Source organism: Rhinolophus sinicus, chromosome 9 (assembly GCF_057876585.1).
Source record: "Rhinolophus sinicus isolate RSI-liver-muscle chromosome 9, RSI-T2T, whole genome shotgun sequence".
Taxonomy (NCBI): domain Eukaryota; kingdom Metazoa; phylum Chordata; class Mammalia; order Chiroptera; family Rhinolophidae; genus Rhinolophus; species Rhinolophus sinicus.
Window position 1 is genome coordinate 23,325,994 of NC_142509.1, and position 24,512 is coordinate 23,350,505.

The window sequence follows — 24,512 nt, forward strand, 5'->3', positions numbered from 1 at the left end:
GGTAGGTAGGTAGGTAGGTAGATAGATAGATAGATACATACATACATACATACATACATACATACATACATACATAGATACATAGATAGATACACAGATAGAAGAATTTTTCTGTATTTCGTATTTTCTATATTGAATACAGTAACAGTAATCCTTTAGCTAAGAAACAGAAAACCTAATTTACAATAGCTTGAACAAATAGGGGCTTATATTTTTCACAAAACAATAAATGTGAGGCACCTGACATTCGTTCAGAGGTGAAGAATAACAGGACCTATTACTCTGAAGTTCTCTTGGCCTTTGTCTCATGCTAGTCCCTTATGCCTCATGGTCACACAATAGCTAAAGCTCCAGGCATCATGACTTGTTCAAATCAGGAGAAGCAGGGGATGCTGCCAGCTGCTTCTATATCCTTTTATCAGAAAAGCAAAAGCTTTCCCTAAAATGCTAGCAGACTTCTGCTTTTGTCCACTGACCACAGTAGTGTCATTTGACCAACCTTAGCTGCAAGGGAGGCTGGGAGAGTGAATATTTAGCTTTCCAGCCCAGAGCCAAAGGCAGCAAGGGAGAAGGAGGAAGTTGAAAACGAGTGTAGGGTGAGCCAAACTTTGCGGTCTGTCAGAACGTTTTTTAGACATGTATTATTTTCATTATTGAAAACATGTTTTTGAGACTATTATGTTCAGTTTTGACCTATTATAGAATCTCAATAATGTAAAAATATGCACATCAAGAGGAAAAAAAGAAAGCCTTCTGTAAACATTATAGTTGTCTGCTCTGGGTCTGGACACTAGTGGGATTCTGCATGAGCGTTACTTATGTGGTCAGAGCAGGAGAGATTGGGTGGTTCCTTTATTTATATTTACATAGAAGAAGTGGTTGCCTGGAGATAGGAGTGGGGATGGACAGGTAACTGGTCTGGCAGGACAGACAGACAGGGACCCACCCCTTCCTCAATTAGCAGGCTTGTGGTATGTCAAGAACCAACAAATGTTTCGGGGAGCCTGACTTTAGGTGATTTCTACAGGTTTCTCTGATCCTGTGTGTCTACAACTTGAGTAAAGGAGGTAAATGGGATTTTAGATGTAAAGCAGTTCACAAGAGCTTTCTAGGAAGACATGTTCAGATGGCATCTCTGTGTTGTACATGAGTAAGCCAGCCTCAGGAGTCTCTAACTTCCTAAGTAAATCCCTCTCAATTAAACAGAAAGAAAAGAAAAACTGAAAGCAGTAAAAGGTTCACAATTTCAATCCCATTTTGCTCTTTTCCATGTTTTTGAAATTGCCCTAACCAAAAGCCCATGTACTAATAGAAAAATGAGCAGAATATATGAATCACTTGTTTTGATAGCATTATGCTTAATCTAGCTAGAACACTTCACACAGTCATAGAGTTTGAGTTTTCTATCCAGTATGAATTTTTAAAATGAAGCTTTTCAGACCTGATTGCCTTGGGAAAGCAGATTTTATAATTTGCTCTCCAGCCTGGCTGGAAAATCCATCTGTCTTTGCAATTGAATTTGCAAAGTGAAATCATGTTGAAGGGCTGTTCTTTTGGCCAGCTCTTCTGTTCCTCCTCCCTTTCCCAGTCTGTTTCCAGGGCTCCCTGTTGGTCTGGGCAGACCATGCCATCCTCTCATCCTCTCTGGGCTGACGGAATGATGCGGCCCCGGGGAATGGTCTTTGTCCTCACCTCAGACTGCACAGCTGAATTCCGCAGCAGTTGCTGCTTCAGACTCTCAGAGGGCAGAGTGCTGGGCTGGGAGGCCATGGGCCGGAGCTCGGGTTCTAGCTCTGGAACTCGGTGACCCGTGTGGCCTTTGTGTCTTCAATGGCAGACTCAGCCATCCTGCCTTTGTCCTGGAGTCACATAAGATAATAATGGAGGCCCACGGACTCTGAAAACTGACAAGTGCCATGAAATGTTAAATTGCATTCTACTTAACAATTCTCAGACATTTTTGGAAACATCGACTTTTAGGTTACCTGAGGTATAGCCAGTAGGCAGTTAGGTTTATGAGACTAAGATTTGTCAGAGAACTTTGAGCTGGAATTGTGTATTTGGGAGTCATATAGTTGGGTCTACGTGTCATGGTATTAAATGAGATCAATAAGAAGAATTTTATATATTATTGTCATTGTTATTTCTGCTACTACTATTTTTATTGTTTAGGAAGGGTTCTCCTCTCTCTTCTTAATTAGCATAATGAAATTAGGAGGAAGCCTATGTATAGGTGTCTTTTAATTTATCTTCTCAGTAAATCACATTTCATAGGTGAGAAACAGGTGAAGGCAATCAGTCAGTAAACAAGATTTTAAAATTAAGGTTTCCAGTTTCTCAGTCTTTTGCTTAAATTATTGGATACCAGCCAAGACTTCCCAATTAATTAGCTTTGATGATTTATTTTAACAACTTCAACTGGAGGACTGTATAGACGTAAAACTTTTTTTTTTCCAGATTATTAATGAGTGAGTATAAAATCACCTCAGAGTACCCCGTGTTTCTCAGTGGTCTATTGGCATTTGGGGGTATCAATACGCAATCTTCATTGTAGGACTTTCCTATGTGACACAGGCTGTTTGGTATCCCCGCCGCTACCCACAACCTGCCAGTGTGGGCACCCAGGTATTTTGACAACCAAAATCGCCCCACCACGTTTCCAAACGCCCTTGGGGGCTTCCTGTCACACATGCACACCCTGAGACTCTTAAGGAAATGGGCCCCATTCTCACATCACATTCAGGGCCTGGTTATAATAGCCTCAGAACCCATGATTTTTCACTCTCCTTAGATGAGATGATCTGATATCAAGTTCCCCTTGGTGTACTTGCTTGAGAAATATGATGGCATGTGAAACTTAGAGTGAATTACATTCTCTTGTAAAATAATGCTAGAGAGAGTGGCATTGTTTTATTTTGTTATTTGTAATATCAAGGACTATGGATATCAAACTGGTTGGAATAATACCAATCCCCTACAAAATGGATTACCACATTTAGCTGAAAACTTGAGGCTGAGAGAAGTAGTCACTTCCTTAAGAGCAGAAGACAGGGAAATGGTCGAGCCAGGAATCGGGAGCTTGCAGTGCTGGGCCCAGGCCTTTCTGCCATAGAACACTGTCTCTAAGGAGCTGGCACTTCCAGGTTACTAAAGCTGATAGAACAGGGACCATGACACAAACTGCAGCAAAGTCAAGAAGTGGCAGACTAAGCGGGTAGGGAGTTTACCAAGGCAAAGCCAGTTGAGCACGCAATAGACGTAAAAGGGTGTTACGATTGCTTCCTTATTGAAATCCATTTCATTCCATAATGGATTTTACTTAGCTTACATATCACATTATGGTACAATAGAAATGGAAAATCAAGATCAGGGAAATAAAAATAAAAGTGGGAAACCAAGATCCAGAACCCAAACATGCAACCCATAAAGATTGACACCGTTGTTACAGTAGAGTTTCATATTTGAGCCAGAGCTTCTTGGTGGCCAAAGCAAAAAGAGTAACACATAATTCTCATTACCCAAAAGATGGGAGCATAGAATTCCTCCGGGGAAGGAAAGTTGGACTGTAAAAGGAATTTCTCAAGAGAGATTTTATTTGAGGGATTCGAGTAACAAAATTTATAGCATCAATAAAAATGTAAGAGTAAAGATTGTAACAGATTTCAGGATGCTATTTCTAATAGTAAACTTGAATCAAAAACAAATCAACTGGGGCAGCCAGTTAGCTCAGTTGGTTAGAGCGCGAGCTCTGAACAACGGATTTGCCAGTTCGATCCCCACATGGGCCACTGTGAGCTGCGCCCTCCACAACTAGATTGAAACAACTGCTTGACTCGGAGCTGATGGGTCCTGGAAAACACACTTAAAAAAAAATCAACTAATCCTAGGACATTAAGATTAAACTTCCACTCATTGAAGCCTATTCTGTGTGGGTCCAAGGTAATTTGGTTCAAGTTTATAGAGTTTAGTGGTCTCACTTAATCCAGGGCTAGAACATCCAGAAGGATGGATGACTTAAAAGGCCCTCAGCAGACTTCTATTCATAGTTACCGCTCCTCTCTCACAGACTTTGTTAGGACAGTTTGCAAGTGTAGGTGGTGACAAGGGCGCGGAGGGTTGACACTGGGTGGCACATTCATTAGGATGCACTCTGGTCTGGTGCAGTAACAGCAGCCCCCAAATCTTAGGAACCTAAAACAGGGAAGTGTTACACGCATACACAGCATAGCACAGGCTCATGTAACCTCAGGGGTGGCTCACTAATCCTAACCTGCTATGACTCCGTCTTCCTAGAGCCGCACCATCTGGAACAGACAACTTCCGCAGTCCGTGAGGCAGGGGAAGAGAGAGCATGGGATATTGTACTCCAGTTCCTAAACGCTTCTGTCTGGAAGTAACTCTTCGCTTCTGCTCACGTTTCACTGGGCACACCTAACTTCTCCTGAGTAGGAAAATACATACATGGATGTGGAAGAGAAGCAGAGACTATAGATCAGTAGGAATGTCTGCCACAGATGGGGGAGAGGCCGTCCATGCTAAGCGAACGGGGTGAGCAGGCTAGGATCGCGTGGAGGGGCAAGTGGGGCTGCCTTGTTGCTGGCATCGCATAGGGAGCCTGGGGTAGGAACGGCTGGGCTGGAGCTGGATCCGGAAAGCTCGTAAGTGCATTTTAATTGTTCTGCATTTACTCTGCAGGCCATAGGGACCCTTAGAAGGTACTCCAGGGAGGTGAGACTGGTCCAGTTTTTAGAGGCACTGCTCAAGGGAGGGGCAGAAGCCCCTATCTCTGCATTTCAGTAAGTCTACCCCAGGCCTTAAAACAAAAGAACTGTTTGTTTCATATGGAAACAGCTCTCTGTAATGTTCTCTGCATTGTTAACTTAGGAGGGTGCCTGCCACCTCTCATTGTGATCCAGAATGGAAACCAGGCACACTTGGCCTTCTCCAAACAGTGACTAATGGCGGGGCTTGGCCAGGCAGGCCCAGCCTATTTTTCACTCTGCTCTGGGCTTCCCACCAAGTGTTCTCACAGTGGCCCGGCCACGGCCATTAGGGACGACTGTGCCTAGCGCTTCCTACCTCACCATCCATCTCTAGAGCACCTCTTTCTAGCCACCTCCTTTTTAATAGGTTTAATTATTACTTGCCCGACTTTATGGCACAATTAATCTTCCTACTGCCTCAGGATTTACGGCTATATAGGTCCAGCGAATTTCTGAGCTATTCACCTGCAGTCTTGGTTTTTAACTGTCTGAGGGAAATAGGAAGTGGGGCCATGTATGAAGGCAGTGAAATACGTGTGGGCTCCAGGCTGGCTTCTTGTCACTCATTCAGCCCAGATTTTTAGGACAGTGGCAGGAGGGCACAACAGGAACTAACTCTGCCTCTGTTCAGCCTAAGGGGCTCTCTATTTTGACTGCATTTTATTTCCTCCAAGTCTGGTTATAAGATAAATAAGTTCTGGGGATCTAAATTACCGCATGGTGGCTATAATTAATAATGCTTCCATATTTGAAATTTGCTGAGAGTCGCTATTAAAACATTTTCACCACAAAAGATGATGGATGTGTTAATTAACGTGACTGTGGCAATCATTTCACAATGTATACGTATATCAAATTATCACATTGTATACTTTAAATATATACAATTTTATTTGTCAGTTATACCTCATTAAAGCTGGAAGCGGGGGTGGGGGGAAAGACAGGTAGTTTCCAGTGGAGTGTGTTTGTGGGAGGGAGAGGTGGCACGTGCAGAGGTTTCCTCGACCTTATTATACACAGCAGGCTTCTCAGAATGGAAAGCGAAGGGAAAGGCAATTGGGATCTGGGACAGGAGCGCCACTGAACTCTCAGTGTCACTGAAGACATCCTAAATTGCTGTTGAAGCAAAAGCAGATAACAGGCTCTTAACTTCACTTATCCTTTGGAGGAACAGCAAGAGCCTGGTGGGTTTGGTAGAAAAAGTAGACAGATGTAATTAAGATAAATGATGACAGAAGGACACATGACGGCCCAGGAGGTGGCACCCACACAGATGGTTACATCTGCCTGGCCTACTGCATTCCTTACGCTGTTCTGGTCTCTAATGTGTACTTCTGACTCTAGATACACATGTAGCCAGCCCATCAGTCGGTTCTTATGTTGTCGCCAAAAGGTTGGTTTGCCAGGATAGTACACTGATGTTAATAAAGAAGAAACGGGTATAAGACATAAGCACGTTTCACTAGAAGACGTTCTAGTTTCGTTCCCCAAAGGGAGCGGGTGAAAGAGCATGGACTCCTCACTCAGAAGAGCCGAGGTTCTCGTGTCAGTCCTGCCGCTTAGAGCTGTGTGGCCTGAATACGTTCTTGTGTCACCTGGGTCTCCGGGACGAGAGCAGTGACCACACAGGACTGGTGGAGGAGACCATCAGGTGGAGAGCCCGGCGCAAGTTCTCAGGAAAAGTACCCGCCAGGAAGATGCTTTAGCTGAAATCATATAAGTAATTTCAGCATTTCTGCCATTTAAAAATATCTGCACCTTTGCTGTCCTCCACTGGCAAAAGTAATGGAGACTTGTCTCCAGGTCCATACATAGCAATGGGAAAAGGAGAGCGAAAAGCATCCAGCGGTAGCATTTCTAATACCTAGCACTCTGATTCCAGCCATCTGTCTGCTAATGGGGTCTGTCCCCTCCTCCCCGTCCCACGCTTTAAGATGAGATTGCACCATGTATGGGAACGGTGTGTGGAAACTTGAGAGGGAGAGGATCCAGGGAACCTAGAGATGTCTAAAGTTGGAATGATGGGTGCGCTGGAGAAACTGGGGGCACCCCCCCTGGTGAGGAGGAAACTGGGAGAAGCAGCTGAGAAGGTGCCGTCCTGCTTCTGTGGAGCAGGAGTTCTCGGCTGTTTTTGCCATCCCCTCCCACCCTGCCTGTCTGACAGACAAAATATCATCCCCTGTAAGCTCATTTGAAATTAAAGGTAAAACTAAGTATCATGATTATGAATAAACCAAAGCAACGCGACCAAACAAAGCACTGCGTTGTTTTCAGTCTACGCGTGTCCTCCTCCCAGCCTAGAGGACACAGAGGCTGGAGACCAGCTGATTTCTTTCTCAGCTGAGGTCCCAAAGACAGAAAAATGAACTGAAACACCCACATCAGGCCTTAGCTATGAGGAAGAGTTTCCTGATCCAAGAGGGGCTATAGAGGAATGCACACTACAGCTCTCTGCGTATCTTTATTAGTTGATTTAACTTTCTGTTATGGAGATTTACACACACACACACACACACACACACACACACGTAGAGAGAATAGTGTAATGAACCCTCACATACTCATAACCCAATTATCAACATTTTACTAATCTTGTTTCATCTGTTTTCATCAACAAACACACATGAGCACACACGCATACATGTGTGCACACACACACAAGCTTATTCCCCACCCCCGTTCAAGTATTTTAAAGTAAATCAGAGATGCTGTGTCATTTTGTTTACAAATACTCCCACATGTGTTTATAACAGATGAAAACTTTTAAGAACACAGGTACTGTTCCATGTCTCACCTAGTGAGACTAATAACTGTTTCGTCATGTCTTCGGCTTACCTTGGAAGCAGATAGGCTGGTACAGCTCAGGGCATGTGGGTCAAGAGTCCCTCCGCTCTGCCACTAACTCACTTCCTCTCACTGCACCAGGTCATGTCATTCATAAAGTGAGCCTGTGGGAGGGCTTCTTCCAGTTCCCAAATCATGTTTCCTCTTGAGAAGACCTGGTGATTTGGCTAGGAGGAAGCAGAACGCAGCCAGTTTGAAAGCAGAGGGAAAGAATAGATGAGCTCTTAAACCCCCATTTGGATTGTGCACTATTAATAATCAGAATAATAATATTTTCAATAAATGAGAAGAGTGCTTCCATTGTTTGTGGAGGCCCACGAAGGCCTTACTTTCAGAGAATTCGTAAGAGAGAAGGCGGCCAGAATTCACTGCTAACGTGCTCAGTGTTCTGGTTTCAGTAGAAATGCTTCCACTCTTGGTCTTTGCTGATCATGGTTCCTAATAAAAGCCAGATGCATTGAGCACCTACTATGTCCCCGCAGTTGTGCTAGCGAGGCTCTCGGAAGCAGGATTTCATTGGCCTTCACGACAGCTCTGTGAAGTAGGTGTTATTCTCGTGGCAGTGACCACTCCTGACGCAGAGATGGAGCCCTACTGTGCCGATGGCTAAATCTATAACCACACATTCTTTCTCCTCACACCCTGTGAGAACTGGGCTTTGTGAGATCTTCTGCCCCACTAATCTTCATTTAATTCCCCTCCCAGCAGCACGTTGTCACCTAGCGCACCCCTGCTGACAGGCCCTCTGTAAGTCTTCATCTGAGTGACGGCCCTGGAAATCAAGCTGCGGTCTCCAAAGCGAAGGAGGACGCACAGATTATCTCCTCAGCGTGTGCAGTCACTCTGCTGGCAGCTCACAGGGCCGCTTTTATGTTGCCTCAACAAAGAGGAAGGCTGCCAAGAGTGTGTAATGTTCCGTTCAGAATTCTCCGGGCTGGCAGCGGCCGGGACAGGAGAGACACAGGGCAGATGAAAAAATTCCCACTCAGCCAGGTCTACCTCCACTTACCTTTGCCTGTGACCAGAAGTCTTTGTTTTGAGACTCTTGCTGTGATTCTTTCTAAACCCTGAGAAGTGTCGGACAAGAAGGAAGGGAAGGAGAAAAGAGAGTGCACGGGCAAGCTGGCTGGGGATCAGATCGTTTTGCCATGATCAGCAGGCAGTTTCTTGCACAAATCATTGAACCCTGGGCAGCCATTACCTTCCCAACTGCTCCCTGCTAACTAGGCCAGACTCGTCAGGCCAGAGAGTAAGAGACATGGAGTTCCTTTGCGTTTCTCTCTCTAAATACTGCTCACGCCACGTTTAGACAGCATGCTATAGTTTACAAAACTTATTGAATACACTATTATGTTTCTTATACCATTTCTTCGAGATGATTATAACCTGACATTATTAATAAGAAAGAAAAAAAAAAAGCCACCAAAAAGTTTTCAATTAAAAAGAAGAAAAGGCTCAGAGACATCAAGTGACTGTCTCAGAGATACTCAGCTGAATGAGGTGGGAGCCAGGCTTGTAACACAGCACTTCTGACTTAAAGTTCTGTCCCTTTTCCATGATAGTGTGCCTTCTAGATGCTTAACCAGCTTCCTGTGGGATGGGGTACCAGTGGGGAGGGTGGAAGGCCGGCAAGGAGACCTGTGTCTGGTGGTAGCGAGCAGGCAGAAAACCCGAGTTTCCTCTGATCGCCTTTTCTGAAGGTCTCATGCTGCTTGCTTCCTCTCAACATCATCTTAGCGACCAGCTAGTGATTGTATTGGCTTAAAAATCATTGCAATGAAATCCAAAAGCTGTGGGGGAAAGAAAATCAATGCAAAGACATCACAGGAAGAGAAAGTGCTTCGGGGGAGGTGTGGGCACTGCAGCTGCCTTCCCCAGCTCTGGCTCTCTCCATAGCTGTGGACTCATGGCTGGGCAGATATTTCAACTCTCATTTCAGAAATGCAGAAACTGAGGAGAGAGGGAGTGATTCACTTTCGCTAAGGATACCTGGAAACTTGAAATCGTAAATGTTTTCTCTTTTGAGAAAAACAATGTAAGGGTAAAGGACAAATGCAGGGCTTTAGAACTGAAATGTTTCTGTCACTAATATTAGGTTGGTGCAAAAGTAATTGTGGTTTTTGCAGTTGTTTTTAACCTTTTAAACCGCAATTACTTTTGCCCCAACCTAATAGCTTTTCACCACTGAAAGGGTTCCAGGTGATGCTAAGGTATTACCTCTTGGGCAGCTTAAGAGTTTCTGGTCTTGAGACAGGTTCTGAAAAACTCTGACCCTTCCAGCTGGGATGCGAGTGACATCTCCAACCCAGTGGAGCGACCGTAACCCAATCCCTAGGCATATTACTCCACTTATTAGATTAGAGTTTCAAAAATACTTTCAGTAATTTTTAAACCAAGGGTTATGCATTCATTATAGAAAGAACACTTAAAATACAGATAAGCAAAAAGAAAAAAAAACCACCACCCAAAGATTACTATTGTTAACATTTAAATAAATATATGCTGTATGTGTATGTGTAAATGTAAACATATGAGTATATACACATATCCTATTAATGTTTTAACTAAAATGTTCTGTGACCATATATCCCATTAATATATTGTAACTTTTCCCATGTTTACATATATCCTTCTGCTTTACCATTTTTAATAGTATCATGTTATTGCATTACATAGAGTACCATGATTTCTTAGTTATTTTTAAATTATGAAATATTTTATTCATATGGGAACATACACAGAAGAATAGACATAGTTTATTAATCTCTACCATCTCCAGAATGCCCTTTCCTGGAAGCATGTAGTAATTTCAGTAACTAATATTTGAATTTCACTCTACAGTTTACAATGCACATGCACATATTATCTCATTTCATCCTTACTACCACCCTCCAAAGTTGGTATCGTGATTATTTTCCTCATTTTATAGATGAACTAAAAAAAGCTCCGAGAGACTAAATGATTTATCCAGTCCCCTAAATCCATTTAATGTCAAGGAGCTGGCTGGGCCCAGCGATAGGCCTGACTCCTGTGGCAGGGCTGAGCTCTACAGCGGGGGGGGGGGGGGGACAGGGGAGGCAAGCAGGGGGGGAAGTGGGGACCAGAGGAGTGGCCCTGCCATGCTCTTCTGTCCCCACCACGTCAGCATTTATCATGTGTACTGACTCTCTCCCTTATGGCCCCGTGTGCTTTCTGAGGACAGACTCCTGTCTTCATTTCTTCCTTTACCTCTGCTGCCCACTGTAAGGTTTAGTGTACAATACTCAGTTCATGTTGGTGGTCTGTGTTTAAGTGGATGGATGGATGGATGGATGGATGGATGGATGGATGGATGGATGGATGAAAGGTAATCATAGAGATAAGCAAATTGTTGAGGCTGAATTTTGATAGCTTTCTTTCTCAATGACTCTATTTTCAGTTCAGACATTTTAACAAGAACCCATCGTGGTGTTTTTGAGTTTTTGTACTTCTGCAGGCTTGGGTCACCACGACAAAACTCCCACACTGATGCATGGAAAAGTGTGTTCAAAACCAAGGGCGATGAGAAACCCGTTTGCATATCAGATTCCCTCCACTTTCTCCAGTGCCTCTCACCCAGCCCCAACTGGGATGACCCACGCTCACCTTACAGGCACCTTCCAAGTTACGTTTATGACATCCGTCATTTGGAACTACTTCATATTTATGTTGTATCTCGCTGTGAAAACAATAGCTTAGCAGCTAGAGCATAGTTTATGGGGATTGTTTCAAGTGCTGTTATGTTTACAGGAAAAGCTGTATAGCAGAATTACAAGAAATTTTGGAACAAAGATCATTCAGCTCCCATCAACTAACAAGGCAACTTCTTTTTTTGTTTTTGCATAATCCCCTCAAGGTCTTGTCTATGTGCACACATTTTTTTTCCTAGTCACAGGGAGCATGCAGCATTTTTTTCTGCCCCTAACATTATTTTAAGAACTTTTTGTCCCATTTTTCTGCATAGACTTCATAATTATTTTTTAAAGGACTGCATAGTCCTCTATTGAATTGATCTGTGTCCCCCAGTGTTTGCTATTTAAGCCGATTCTGCTTTTCCACTAATCTGTAGTGCTGCCGTGAAGGTGGTTATGCGTACAGCTTTTGCGTTTGTCGAATGATTTCCTTTGAATACCGCATTCCCCTGGCAGGGTCTGAGCCACACTGGGTTTGTGGTTCTTGGCTTGCTGCTTCTCCCGAGGCTGATCCAGTTTAGGTCCAGCAGTTGGTGTGTTTCCCAATCTCCGGGCACCCTCACCAGTATAGGATGTTGTTTAAATTTTCTGTTTGCTAATTTAGTAAAAGTGAAATGGTACTTCAGAGTTGCTTTATTTTGCATTTCTTTGATTTTCAAAAGAAATGAGCATTTTCCCCTCTGGTTACTTTGTGGATGTTCTTGGATCTGAGCTGTCTGCTCACACTTACTGTTCTTTGCCTATTTTAGTAAATTGGGGTCTTGATATCTTTTTAAATCAAACTGAGTTTGTCTTTATAAGCAATAGCTATTGAATTTTTTTCATATGTTTCAGATATTTTCCAGTATTGTGTTTGCCTTTTAATTTTAGGTATATATTTGTTGCACAAGACATCTTATTTTTGTAATCAAATCTGTCAGTGTCTTTTTGTTGTTGTTGCTTCGAAGCATAGAAAGCTATCCCCCCTCTGGAGAGCTAATACCGTAAATATTTAATTCTACCTTCTGTTATTTTAAACTCCTTAATTCATCTGGAGTGTATTTGAGTATAAATTGAGTTGCAAATTACATTTTTTTCCAAATTGCTCATCAGTTATTCCAACCCTTTTCTGTTCTTTTATTCTCTTTCTCAGGAATCATACACCAGATGAAAGGGGATTATCATACTGCACTGAAACTCCACAAGACCCACCTGTGCATCGCCCAGGAGCTGAGCGACTACGCTGCCCAGGGCCGTGCCTATGGGAATATGGGCAATGCCTACAACGCTCTGGGCATGTACGACCAGGCGGTCAAGTACCACCGGCAGGAGCTGCAGATCTCCATGGAAGTCAACGACCGCGCCTCGCAGGCGTCCACCCACGGGAACCTCGCTGTGGCCTACCAGGCCCTGGGGGCCCACGACCGGGCCCTGCAGCACTACCAGAACCACCTGAACATCGCCCGCGAGCTGCGTGATATCCAGAGTGAAGCCCGGGCCCTCAGCAACCTGGGCAACTTCCACTGCTCTCGGGGGGAGTACGTTCAAGCTGCCCCCTATTACGAGCAGTACCTCCGGCTCTCTCCTGACCTTCAAGACATGGAAGGGGAAGGCAAAGTCTGCCACAACCTCGGCTATGCCCACTACTGCCTTGGCAACTACCAGGAGGCCGTGAAGTGCTATGAGCAGGATCTGGCACTGGCCAAAGACCTTCACGACAAACTGAGCCAAGCCAAAGCCTACTGCAACTTGGGCCTGGCGTTCAAGGCTCTGCTGAACTTCAGCAAAGCTGAGGAGTGTCAAAAGTACCTGCTGTCCCTAGCCCAGTCCCTGAATAATTCCCAGGCTAAATTTCGAGCCCTAGGGAACCTGGGCGATATATTCATCTGTAAAAAAGATATAAATGGTGCAATAAAATTCTATGAGCAGCAGCTGGGCTTAGCTCACCATGTAAAGGATAGGAGACTGGAGGCCAGTGCATATGCGGCCCTGGGTACTGCATACCGAATGATCCAGAAATACGACAAGGCCTTGGGTTATCACACGCAGGAACTGGAGGTGTATCAGGAGCTGAGCGACTTGCCGGGGGAGTGCAGAGCCCACGGGCACCTGGCCGCTGTCTACATGGCCCTAGGGAAATACACAATGGCATTCAAGTGCTATGAAGAGCAGCTGGATCTAGGGCAGAAGCTGAAGGATCCGAGCCTGGAAGCCCAGGTCTATGGCAACATGGGGATCACAAAGATGAACATGAATGTGATGGAAGAAGCCATCGGCTACTTCGAGCAGCAGTTGGCCATGCTGCAGCAGCTGAGTGGAAACGAGTCTGTGCTCGACAGGGGCCGGGCCTACGGCAACCTGGGCGACTGCTACGAGGCCCTGGGTGATTACGAGGAAGCCATCAAGTACTATGAACAATATTTGTCCGTGGCCCAGAGTCTGAATCGCATGCAAGACCAGGCCAAGGCTTACCGGGGCCTAGGAAATGGACACAGGTAAGAAGGACAGAGGCACCCAGAGCAGTTGTGATGGCAATGGCAACTTAATGTCTACCTGGCTGTTTGCTAACTACAAAGCATTTTCATGCATAGCTCCGATGGTTCTTCCAATGATTCTGTGGATTTGCCGGAACATAGTATTGCCCTTATGTTCTAGAGGAAGAAACTAAGGCCCAGAGAGGTTAGGTTAACCTCCAAGATTACACAGCTGCAAAGGGACAGCTGAGAGTCAAACCCAGTGCTCTCTGACTCTAACTGCACTGACTTTTTGACTACATCATGATAAGCAGGATAAAAGAGATAGACAATAAGAATGGGAAAGATGAATGATGATTCCATTTAACTGATCTTTTCTGAATGTCTCCCACATTACATGAATGTGTTTTTTAATACATCATCTGTACCCACCAATTACTTGGTCCCTGTTTTGTTGCTTTTAGGGAAAGCCACCTGGCAGGAGTGAATAAACATATCATCATGCTAGGTGCCTTGCGTAGATATCTCGCTTAATATTTATAGCAATCCTGTATTACTCTACATTCATTACTCTGCTATGGGCTGTGGGATTTATTCTCATCCAGAAACTGAGGCTCAGGGAAAGGAATTCATGTGCCCCACACAACTGGTTTGGGGTGCCGCCAAAATCCATGCTCTCCCCACTCTTATCATGTCATCTCTTAGCCGCACAGAAAGACACACTGTTGGCCAAGGTGATGCTTTCCTTCTGAGTGTGGGGAACCCAAGAAGGTGTCTGTGTCTGCAGAATATATGGCCTCTCCAGATAAGCAGGGGATTAGGGCTCCTGGAGTGGAGCAAGAGCAAGGGTCAAACTAAATCATCACCCACAGAGCGCTCTGAGGGGCTCGGGGTGAAAGATTTATAGCCATTGTAAAGTGATTTCAAAAACATAGTCTAAGCGGTAGTGGAAATTGGGAGGCCCGAAGAACCAAACAGTTCACTTGCTATCATTGTGCCTATTAATATATTTTATGTTTCCTCTGGGGTGTATATCCCATTGAATCTCAAGCTCTTGGGAAGGTCACTAAGGGATGACTTTTGAATTACTTTCCAGATTATGAAATTCCCCTGCATCTCACTCTAAGGGCACATGATAGATTTTAGCTAGAAGAGGAGTTAAGAGCTTCTATAGTAAGTGACAGTGACAAATGCTTTTCATTTTCTCAGGGGCTTTAGCATGTCTGCACCTGCACAAAATAATATCATTGCTGTTCTGTCTACATCCCACAGGGCAATGGGGAGCTTGCAGCAAGCCCTTGTGTGCTTTGAAAAGAGGCTGGTCGTGGCCCATGAGCTCGGGGAAGCTTCTAATAAAGCCCAGGCCTACGGAGAGCTGGGAAGTCTGCACAGCCAATTAGGGAATTACGAACAAGCCATTTCCTGCCTGGAACGCCAGCTGAACATCGCCAGAGAGATGAAAGACCGAGCTCTGGAAAGCGACGCGGCCTGTGGCCTGGGGGGCGTGTACCAGCAGATGGGGGAATATGACACAGCCCTGCAGTACCACCAGCTTGATCTGCAGATTGCAGAGGAAACCAACAACCCCACGTGCCAGGGCCGCGCCTACGGGAACCTGGGCCTGACATATGAATCCCTGGGTACCTTCGAGAGGGCGGTGGTCTATCAGGAGCAGCACTTGAGCATTGCTGCCCAGATGAACGACCTGGTGGCCAAGACAGTGTCGTACAGTAGCCTTGGACGGACCCATCATGCCTTGCAGAACTATTCCCAGGCGGTCATGTACTTACAGGAAGGTAAGCACAAAGGCCCGGCGTGGTCTCTGGCTCTGCTCTGAGACGGAGTTCAGAGTCGACTCAGAAGGAAGCACGCACAGTCTGGCGCATGCACAGTGGCCACCTCTGTCTGGAGCGAGGATCTCAGAGGCTACTTGGCCAGTTCCACCCCCAAACCAGGGTACCCCATCCTGAGTGTTCCTTCATAGTACAGAGGCGTTCTCGTGTCCAGAATGCATCACGCAGCCTGTCTTACTTTGCTAGCCAGCTGCCCAAGGAGGGGATACCCTCCTTGCTTTTCAGAGCCCTCCACTGAGTGAACAACACCTTCTCACTCAGGGCAAATCAAGTAAGATCTAATTGTGTAAAATTTAAGGGTCGGAATCAGAGGAAAATGCCCATCTGTTCCAAGCCCTGTGGTCCCTCTAGAAAATTCCCAAATTGTATCAGAACTTTATAGAAGTCAATCTTGCTGTGGCAGCCGAGGTCTGATCCTGAAGCATCAGTCTGAGGGTCACTCAAGCAGTTGACTAGGCTTCCTTCCCAGCGCTTGTCACCTTCAATGCTTGGGCTGGTGCCACAGGAGCCTCGTTCCAGGCAGGCCCAGCAAGTGGCAGGGGCTCCTAACCATTCCCCTGTCTGTCCTCCCCCCCTCCCCTCCTTCCCCTCTCCCCCAGCTGTCAGGTTCCATGCAGTTACCTAAGCACACCCATTCCTTGGAAGTCGTGTGTTTACCCTCCACCTCTTTTCACTTCTCCTCTGGAAAGCGCTTCCCCTCACACAGACACATCGCGTCTTCCCATCCTGGAGGGGAAAACGGCAGGTATGATGTTCTTGGCTCACTAGTAAAAGGAAACGGTTGTTGATTTCAAGTAAAAACTCTCATTTATCGTTTCCAAGGGTTTTTGCATATATAGTTTATTTCATTGGATTTAATTCTCACAGTAACCTTGAGAGGTTTTTATTCCCTTTTGCAGTAAGTGACCTGAGGCTCAGAGAGTACGATGATTTGATCCTGACCACGTGGTCAATGAATGGCAGAGTGGGGCTCAGCCCAGGTTTTCTGACCCAGGAACCACAAGACCCCATGTGAAGTTGCTCCTCACCTCCCAAGAACAGAGCAGGGTTGGGGCAGTCCTATCCCCTATTCTTCCTGAGCTGGGAAGCCAGAGAGAGGGAAGCAGGAAGCAAAGTGGAGAATGGGCCAGGGGCTGGCTGATGGTTCTCCGTGTTCCTTTGCACAGACCAGGGATTGCTCTGGCCTGCAGGCTGAGAGGTCACTGGGAGGGTGGGAGCCCCTTCCCAGACCTTATTTGGCTTCCGTTCAATGGGAGCTTGCCTCAATGCATTAAATATGAGAGTTAGCTTTTGGTTTCCTGAAACTTGACTGTGGTCAAATTCCAACAGACTGGGGACGATTTTCAGTTGAATTTGTGAAAACTATTAAATTCAGACCCAGCATCTGACAAACTTTCAGCTGTGTTCTTTTGTACTTCCTGAAATATTGTTTCCATAAAGCAGCTGCTTTGCCTGAGACGTAACATAATTCTATATTTATGGGAAACTCAATTTCATTTTTATTGTTTCTTGTAGTTTTAAGTCTCGCAGAGATCTAAATTCATACTGTGACATCTCCACGGTGTCTGTTTTGTGGGTGAGCCCCACTAGAGAGCCTAATGTGCCCTGTGTGCCAAACCAGATACCTCTCAGGAGTTGTCAAAGGAGCTGGACACCTGGATGGCCCCTCTAGGGCTCTGAGTTGGGCCTGTACCTTCTTGCCACGTGGGAGCAGTTCAGTGGGAACCACCTCAGTGAGCTCCGTCTCCTGGTTTTCAGAGGGAGCTATGGAGCAACCTCACTCCACTCCAGTGCAGTAGAATCTCATGGGGGTCTGAGTCTTTTGAACAAGCTCTCCAGGTGATTTGTGTAGCTGCCTCTAGTTAAAACCACTAGTCGCATCCAGCTTTTTCATTCTTTTGCAAATGCAGAAAGGGAGCATGGCGTAATTTAGTGATTTACCTGGAGTTATACAACTAGCTCCTAGCAGACCAGGCTCCAGGAGAGCGGATAGGCTCCTAAGAGGCAGCAGCAGAGAGAAACTGGGGCAGGGCAGATACCATGTCTGTCCTGGGGCTGGAGGCGGGGAGGGGGCGGGTAGGGCTTTTAGCTCTTCATTGTTGAACCTCTGACTGTGGTCCACGGAGTGTCCTGCATGCTGGAGACCCAGCAGGTAGCAAAGTGAAGTCCCCGCTCACACAGAATATACTTTCAAGGGGGGCCACCTCAATGATTTTGACTTCTAACTCATAGACCCAGACTTGGCAGGGATAGCTGCAGTGAACAATGCATAGGGTTAGCTTGTTGAAGGTTAAAACAACCAGTATCCTTGTTTTCCCCTAAGAACCATCCTCTTTCATTTGTGTCTCGATTCTGTGAGGTATTTCAAAATGCGAATCACTTGCAAGTATTCTTTTTGTTACCCAGTGACATGATTTAAGCCTATAATGCTATTTTGAAGTTTTCTGAGTTATGTGCATTTTGAAATGCGTAATATTTTATGAGCTTGAACCTGAGTATCACTTTTATTAGTCTACCAACTGACTTAGTTCTTTTTCAAACGTCTGAAATTGCATGAGCCCAGCAGGCTCCCATCCACCCATAATTAGAATGGAAAAAGGAAGTCCTACCTTTGTGTGCGCACTTGTAGTGTGGGGGCCTTGTGCCGTCTCCTGCACAAGCTAACTCCTGTGTACAGAGAGCCGGATAATGAGGGCAGAATGATGCTGAGAACTGCTTAGTGGCCAATACAATAAATGTCGCCCTCCTGTTTGGCTCGCACAAAGCCCCGGAGGTTGCTGGTGTCCTGAAAGCCAGGCACTTACTGTAGGTAAGTGACGCAAACTGCAGGTGTCTACCTGGAAGCCATTAGAATGAGGTCAGTCTCATTGAAGGCTTTCAGGACTTGTTCTGCAACCCTGCTGAGGCACGTCGTGGTCTCAGCTTACAGGAAAAACGGATTGGACGTGACATGCGTCAGTAGCATCAGTACCAGAAGGCAGGGTCAGCCAGTGTGAGCATTCTGCATCCAGGAGGACATTAGCTATGTCTCCCACCAGCATGGGTTGGATACCGTGCATGTGCAATTGGAAAAAGTATCAGCTTGGCTTCTGTGCTCGGCTAAGGAACTGTCAAGAAAAGCTTTTGCCAGCCAAAGAATTGGGTTAGATCACTTTGTAGGCCTGGAGTTCTCACTCGCAAAGCTAGGGATTTCACCTCTGGGAGGGTGGCAGGTTAGGTTCCAGGGTGTGTGCCTGTCATGCAAACCTGTCTCCTGCTGACGGCCGTCGCCTGAGCTCTTAGCTCTTGCTGGGGCATCTGGGGGTGTCCTGGGAAGGCCGTCACTGACACAGAGTTTGAAGAGCATACTTACTCTGCCTTGACTGATTCTACTCTGGCCCTGCACTTTATCCAGCGATGTGAGCATTTTTTATATACACTGGAGACAGAATTACCATCCATGACTCCTTGGCAAGTGGCATTATCTACCTTCTATGTGTCCTTAAAATCTCTCCATCTGATTTCAGGGTTAAGATTAGCTGAGCAACTGGGCCGAAGAGAGGATGAAGCCAAAATTCGCCATGGTCTTGGCCTCTCCCTTTGGGCCAGTGGGAACCTGGAGGAGGCGCAGCACCAGGTGAGCAGTGGGTTTTCTTTCCAGAAGCCTGGGGCACCTCAGGATTGCTGTCCTCGTAGTGATGACATTGGCCAACAGGTGCTGACCTCTGCGCTTGGGTGAATGTACAGGATTTCTAGCCTGAAGCGGCCCAGAAGTGTTGAACCATAATAAAGATTCTTACTCAGTTGCGTGATAGATTTCTCAATAATTTCCTTGGAATTCTTGTATTATGTGCTGCTGTTCCTCATTAAACCTTAATATGAAATTGCATACATATATTTTAGGACAGAAGTAAGTAATCCAAGAATTCATAATTATTGGATTTAATATCTTTGTAGGTTTCTAGTTATATCAATAGATTCTTCTCTCTCTCTTTTCTCTCTCTCTCTCTCTCTCTCTCTCTCTCTCTCTCGCTCACACACACACACACACACACACACACACACACACAGAGTTCATGTTTCTCCATATGTGTAACTAGTTGAAGAGAAAGCTGGCTCTGGAGATTGGGAAGATCCCTAGAGTTATGGGTCCCTCTGGCAGGTTGAAGAAGGGGTGCCATGGCATCTCTAAAATGACACCCTTAACCGCTTGGGCAATGTGTGAGTAATCACTGCAGAAGGCACTGGGCTGGGCAGAGGGGGCAAAGGATAAGGGAATCAAGGCTCCCACAGGAATTGAAGACATGACGTGACGGCATTTTTGCCATCGCATCCTGGGATGTTATGGGGTTTCACTGTACTTCTTAAGCTATTAAAAGCAATGTAAAGAATTCTCTAATTTTCTGGTTTTAAAAATTAAAACTTGTATTGATATATGACCTACAGGTACTTTCACTCACTGAACTTAATCCTGAAATAACTCTGTGACGTAGAATGACAACTGTCCTCTTTATAGAGAAGAAACTGAGGCTCTGAATCTTAACCAAAAGTCACACAGCAAATTAGTGTCAGAGTTGGGAATACATTCCTCTTTCTTAGTCTGTCTTTTAGTCTCAGAATTCTATTTTTTAAATTTGCATGAACTTAACATTTGATACTGTGTTTCCAGTAGATAAATAGCAGAGGAAAGTCCTGTGGTCTCACTGATAGAGAAGCCGCTAGAGCAGCGGGACAGTGTCTTCTTAGGATTGTGATTGTCTGGTTCCGCAGGTGTCCCTGTGGTGGGCGTGGCCAGGGGAGCTTGTCCCGCAAAGGCTGACCCTGGGGTGCTGTTGCAGAAGGCAGGATTTGATTTGTCTGAAGTGCCTATAAAAAACTATCGCCCTCCTGAGAGTGCGGCTGCCTTCGTCTCATTTCCCCCCCGGCCTCATCCATTTCTAGCCTGCCTGCTCCTCACCTGTTCTCACTCCAATCCTTTGGCACTTGAGGCGTAGCAGTGCTGAATTACAGTTTCTTGATGACAGGAGGCAAGGCCTTTTGTTTTTTTAATTCAAAATCAGCACTTGGTTGGATTAATAGTTGTTTTTTGTTTGTTTATTTGTTTGTTTGTTTGTTTTGCAACTTTCAGACTATAAGGCTATAACCCTTGTCTTTTAGATCCCTTTATCTGTCAAAAATTGATTACGTAAACTGTAGTTTACATGGTATGATCTGCTGCCTTTCCGCTAGGACCTACCTGGAAATAACGGTTCATCCTTTGAAACCTTTAAAACATTGTTTTTAGGTTGTGCACCAAGATATGAGCAAAAGTTGTCTTTAGTCAGTGAACAGCTCGACAGTGGTTTCTGGAGAATGGATAACATTCTTTGTCCCCAACTTGCAGCTCTATAGGGCATCGGCCTTGTTTGAAACAATCCGACACGAGGCACAGCTCAGCACAGACTACAAACTCTCCCTCTTTGACCTGCAGACGTCATCCTACCAGGCCTTGCAGCGCGTGCTCGTCAGCCTAGGTGAGAGCAGCTGGGGTTCGCGCCGTGTGAGTGTGTGAGTGTGTGAGTGTGTGTGTGTGTGTGTGTGTAAGTCGTTTAGGGATTGCTGTGATGAAATGGGATTTATTACCATAGACTGTGTGGCCACACCCACAATCCAGCCATTGAACATTTGTTCATTTATTCAGTATATATTTGTAGAGCACCTACTATGTGCTGTGTACCAGCCCTGGGATTAAAGTCAAGAAGGCCTGGTTTCTGACCTCAAGAAACTCTTAGCCTGTAGAGAGACAGAAGTCAGTGAGGCCAGGATGGTGTGACCAGTGCTAAGGGAGAAGAAACTCAGGTGCTGTGGAAACAAAGCGGCTTGGCAGGCGGCCCTAGGGGCCGGGGAAGGTGTCCTGGAGACAGGGTCACTTGAACCAGGTGCTCCCCCCAGGTTCCCTGCACCATTGATTAGCTCTTGGGGGGGTGAACCTGAGAAGACATCTGGCCCCTCCCCTGTTTCCTCTCCCACGCATCTGTTAGTTGCTATCCAATAAGTGTTTTTAATATCTGGGTCTGCCCTCTAGACGGTGACAGAGTCAGCAGTAATTCTGCCAGGCCTGGGAGCTGCGTGGCACTGGGGCAGCATGCATCTTCCCTCACCGGGGCCTTACTGATGCAAACACCCTCTTCCCTGTCTTTTGCCTCTTCTCAGACCTGTCCATCTCTACCGACCATTTTCCCCAAGAAGAGGTATTGATTGGAACTAACAATGTCTTTGAAATTGGATGTTGAGGCTTTTTCAATAGCCTGTCCTTTGCTGTATGTGTATGGACACTCAGACTTCCCCTGGAAAAATGCGTCTGTTAAATGTGCTCATTGCCTGTGATTACAATGTATTATCTATTATAATCACAGTGTTAAGTCTGTCTAACACTTTGGGGCTGATTTGCCAGTGTTCACAGAAATCATCCCTGCTGTTCCAGTTAAAAACTTAATAGAGTAAAAGAAGACATTTACATACACACATGTAAATCCCCACTGTCTACTGACACTTGAACTGCAAGAAGTGAGGCCTCCTTGAAATGCTGTCAGAGCCACAGTATCTGGTCTCCTGCCTCTGCCTGATCTCTCTTTGGACCCTGGTTCTAGCAACTCTTCCACATTTGTGTTTATGACACAAGCGAATCCTCCTTCAGAATTTGTAGACAATCCTCACTTGAAAGTATGCTGCTTTATATTTTTTGTGCTCTCATAAGTGTGCATTATCTTTTAAACTAGATTACAGACTAGTTTCTTAGAGGAGGTGGGATTAGAAGTTGGATTGAAGACTAAGGAAAAGCTTCAAAGACAAGCAATTTCAAAGAACTAGAGACCTCAGAGAGGCCAGCATGTGTAAAGGCACGGGTATAATTTGGGGGGGGGGGCATGTGAGGAAGTGGGGCTAGACAATGTGATGCTTAGAAGGGCTGCATTGAATAGAGATAGAAAGACGGTTCCTCTGCCAGTGTCAAAGCGGAACCAAAGTTGAGCAGGGAAGTGAGAGAACAGCCAGAGAACAAGGCATCGGGTTCAAGAGGCAAGTGAAGGGGGTCAGAACAACTTGGGATGTGGAAGATCGGCTGTTTTGTGGGGTGGCTGCCAGACAGGGGAAGGCCCCGTGGCTGAGGGTGGCGTGGAATCCGAAAATGTGCGCTTTTGTAAGAGTGGACACTGCACCCATCATCTGAGGCCGGGGTTGGATTTGAAACAGTGTGACTGAGACTCTGCCACACACTGGAGTGCAGGGGCAGTGAGATTGCTGCCCAGGCTTTCTGCCCCTGACGGCCCTCTCCCCACGGAGTCCTCAGCCTGTCCCTCTTGTCTCCTAGGCCATCACGATGAAGCCCTGGCTGTGGCAGAAAGAGGACGGACAAGGGCATTTGCAGATCTTCTGGTAGAAAGACAAACAGGACAGCAGGACTCTGACCCCTACTCCCCGGTCACCATCGATCAGATCTTAGAGATGGTCAACGGCCAGAGGGGACTGGTGCTTTACTATTCCCTGGCTGCAGGCTACCTGTACAGCTGGCTGCTTGCTCCTGGGGCAGGTAAGGTCTCTTTACTTACGTGGGAACAGGGCAATTACACACTCTACCGTGACTGTCTGATGAATAGAGGTGAAAGGAGCATGACCATAGATCAGACTAAGGAGCTGACGGCTGCTTTCAGCAAACTCTCAGCCACCTCGATATTCCATGGGGGGGCATTCAGTTAATAAGCCAGCCCAGCTTTCTCATTCCCCCTAGAAATCGCTGCTCCTCGCCAGCGAATGTGGAAGCATTTATCATGGAAGACTCAGAGCAGGATTAATTTCACCGGCAGCCCCATTTTTAGGCAGGTGTGTTCATTAGCTAATAAAGCGATGGCTGCAAGTCCTAACAAGTGCTTTCTGGATAGGATTTAATCACTGTGACCCTTTGTCATGGTAAAGTACAAGAGACTAAAATGATAATGGCAAGTCCTCTCACAGTATATAAATGAAGTCTCGCGCTTGAAATTTCTGAGTTTAGCAGAACCTATTTTAACCAGTTCCATTGTAAATCTATTTCAGAAGTAAAAATCCCTTTTGATTAAAATCAGCATTAAATGTTTAGGCTGTAACAGTTTCACTAAATACCGATCCACTAATTAGCTGTTAGGGCCATATTTTTTTGCATAATAAAATGCTGATGGTTTTGCCATGTTGGAGACACACCAGATCCAATTAGAGTTTATTGACTGGGGAAGTGGATCTTATAATTGGGAATCTTGAAGAATGAGCTTCTTGAATATCTGTAAGCCAATTTCAAAAAGTTCAACTGCCAGGAGAATTGACAAGATTTTCTTGATTATGTTTCCATCCCTTTGATTAAAAAAAATGATGGCTGGATGACAACTCTCAGATGCTTCTTGGGTTCTGAGCACTCGTGCCTGTTTATTCTGTGCCTCAGCATTATTTTTTATCATCTTTTCCCCTTAATTACATGTGTGTTTTTTTATGGGCTTTCCATAGGGAACATTTTTACTCTGACCTTTTTATACTAAAGGTTTTAAGCTGTGATCCTCGTGGTGACGTGGCGAGTTTCAGCCATAATGTAATGAATCCCATTCCCCAGAGGGGCACTAATGCCCAGGAGGACATGGTCGACGATGGAAGTATCAGGCTCTTTCAGTCTGTGGTTGTTACGTTTTGGGGACATGATTTGACAGGTGGTATCTCCAAATCCCTGTAATAATGAGCCGTGTATAATGAGGCTGCTATTGTTTCGCTTTCTGTTCCCTTTGCTCTTAACGAGACTCTGAAGCTTTCACGGGAGCTCTAATCCAATCAGAAAGGACCAGCATTTTCCAGCACTGACACACCTCATTACCATTTGAGAATATGTCCTATATTTATTACCAGAAAACCACT

General features: G+C 45.6%; 1 protein-coding gene across 3 annotated transcripts in view; it reads left to right on the forward strand.

Annotated features, from left to right (window-relative positions):
• The window catches only part of TTC28 (tetratricopeptide repeat domain 28), a 611,103-nt gene that overhangs the window by 482,041 nt on the left and 104,550 nt on the right, over positions 1–24,512 (forward strand). For all 3 annotated transcript variants that reach the window (XM_074321572.2, XM_074321573.2, XM_074321574.2), the window contains 5 exons: positions 12,450–13,791; positions 15,043–15,566; positions 19,130–19,239; positions 20,986–21,115; positions 22,951–23,169. In XM_074321572.2, the coding sequence (XP_074177673.2) occupies positions 12,450–13,791; positions 15,043–15,566; positions 19,130–19,239; positions 20,986–21,115; positions 22,951–23,169 (2,325 nt within the window). The remainder of the gene's footprint in view (positions 1–12,449; positions 13,792–15,042; positions 15,567–19,129; positions 19,240–20,985; positions 21,116–22,950; positions 23,170–24,512) is intronic.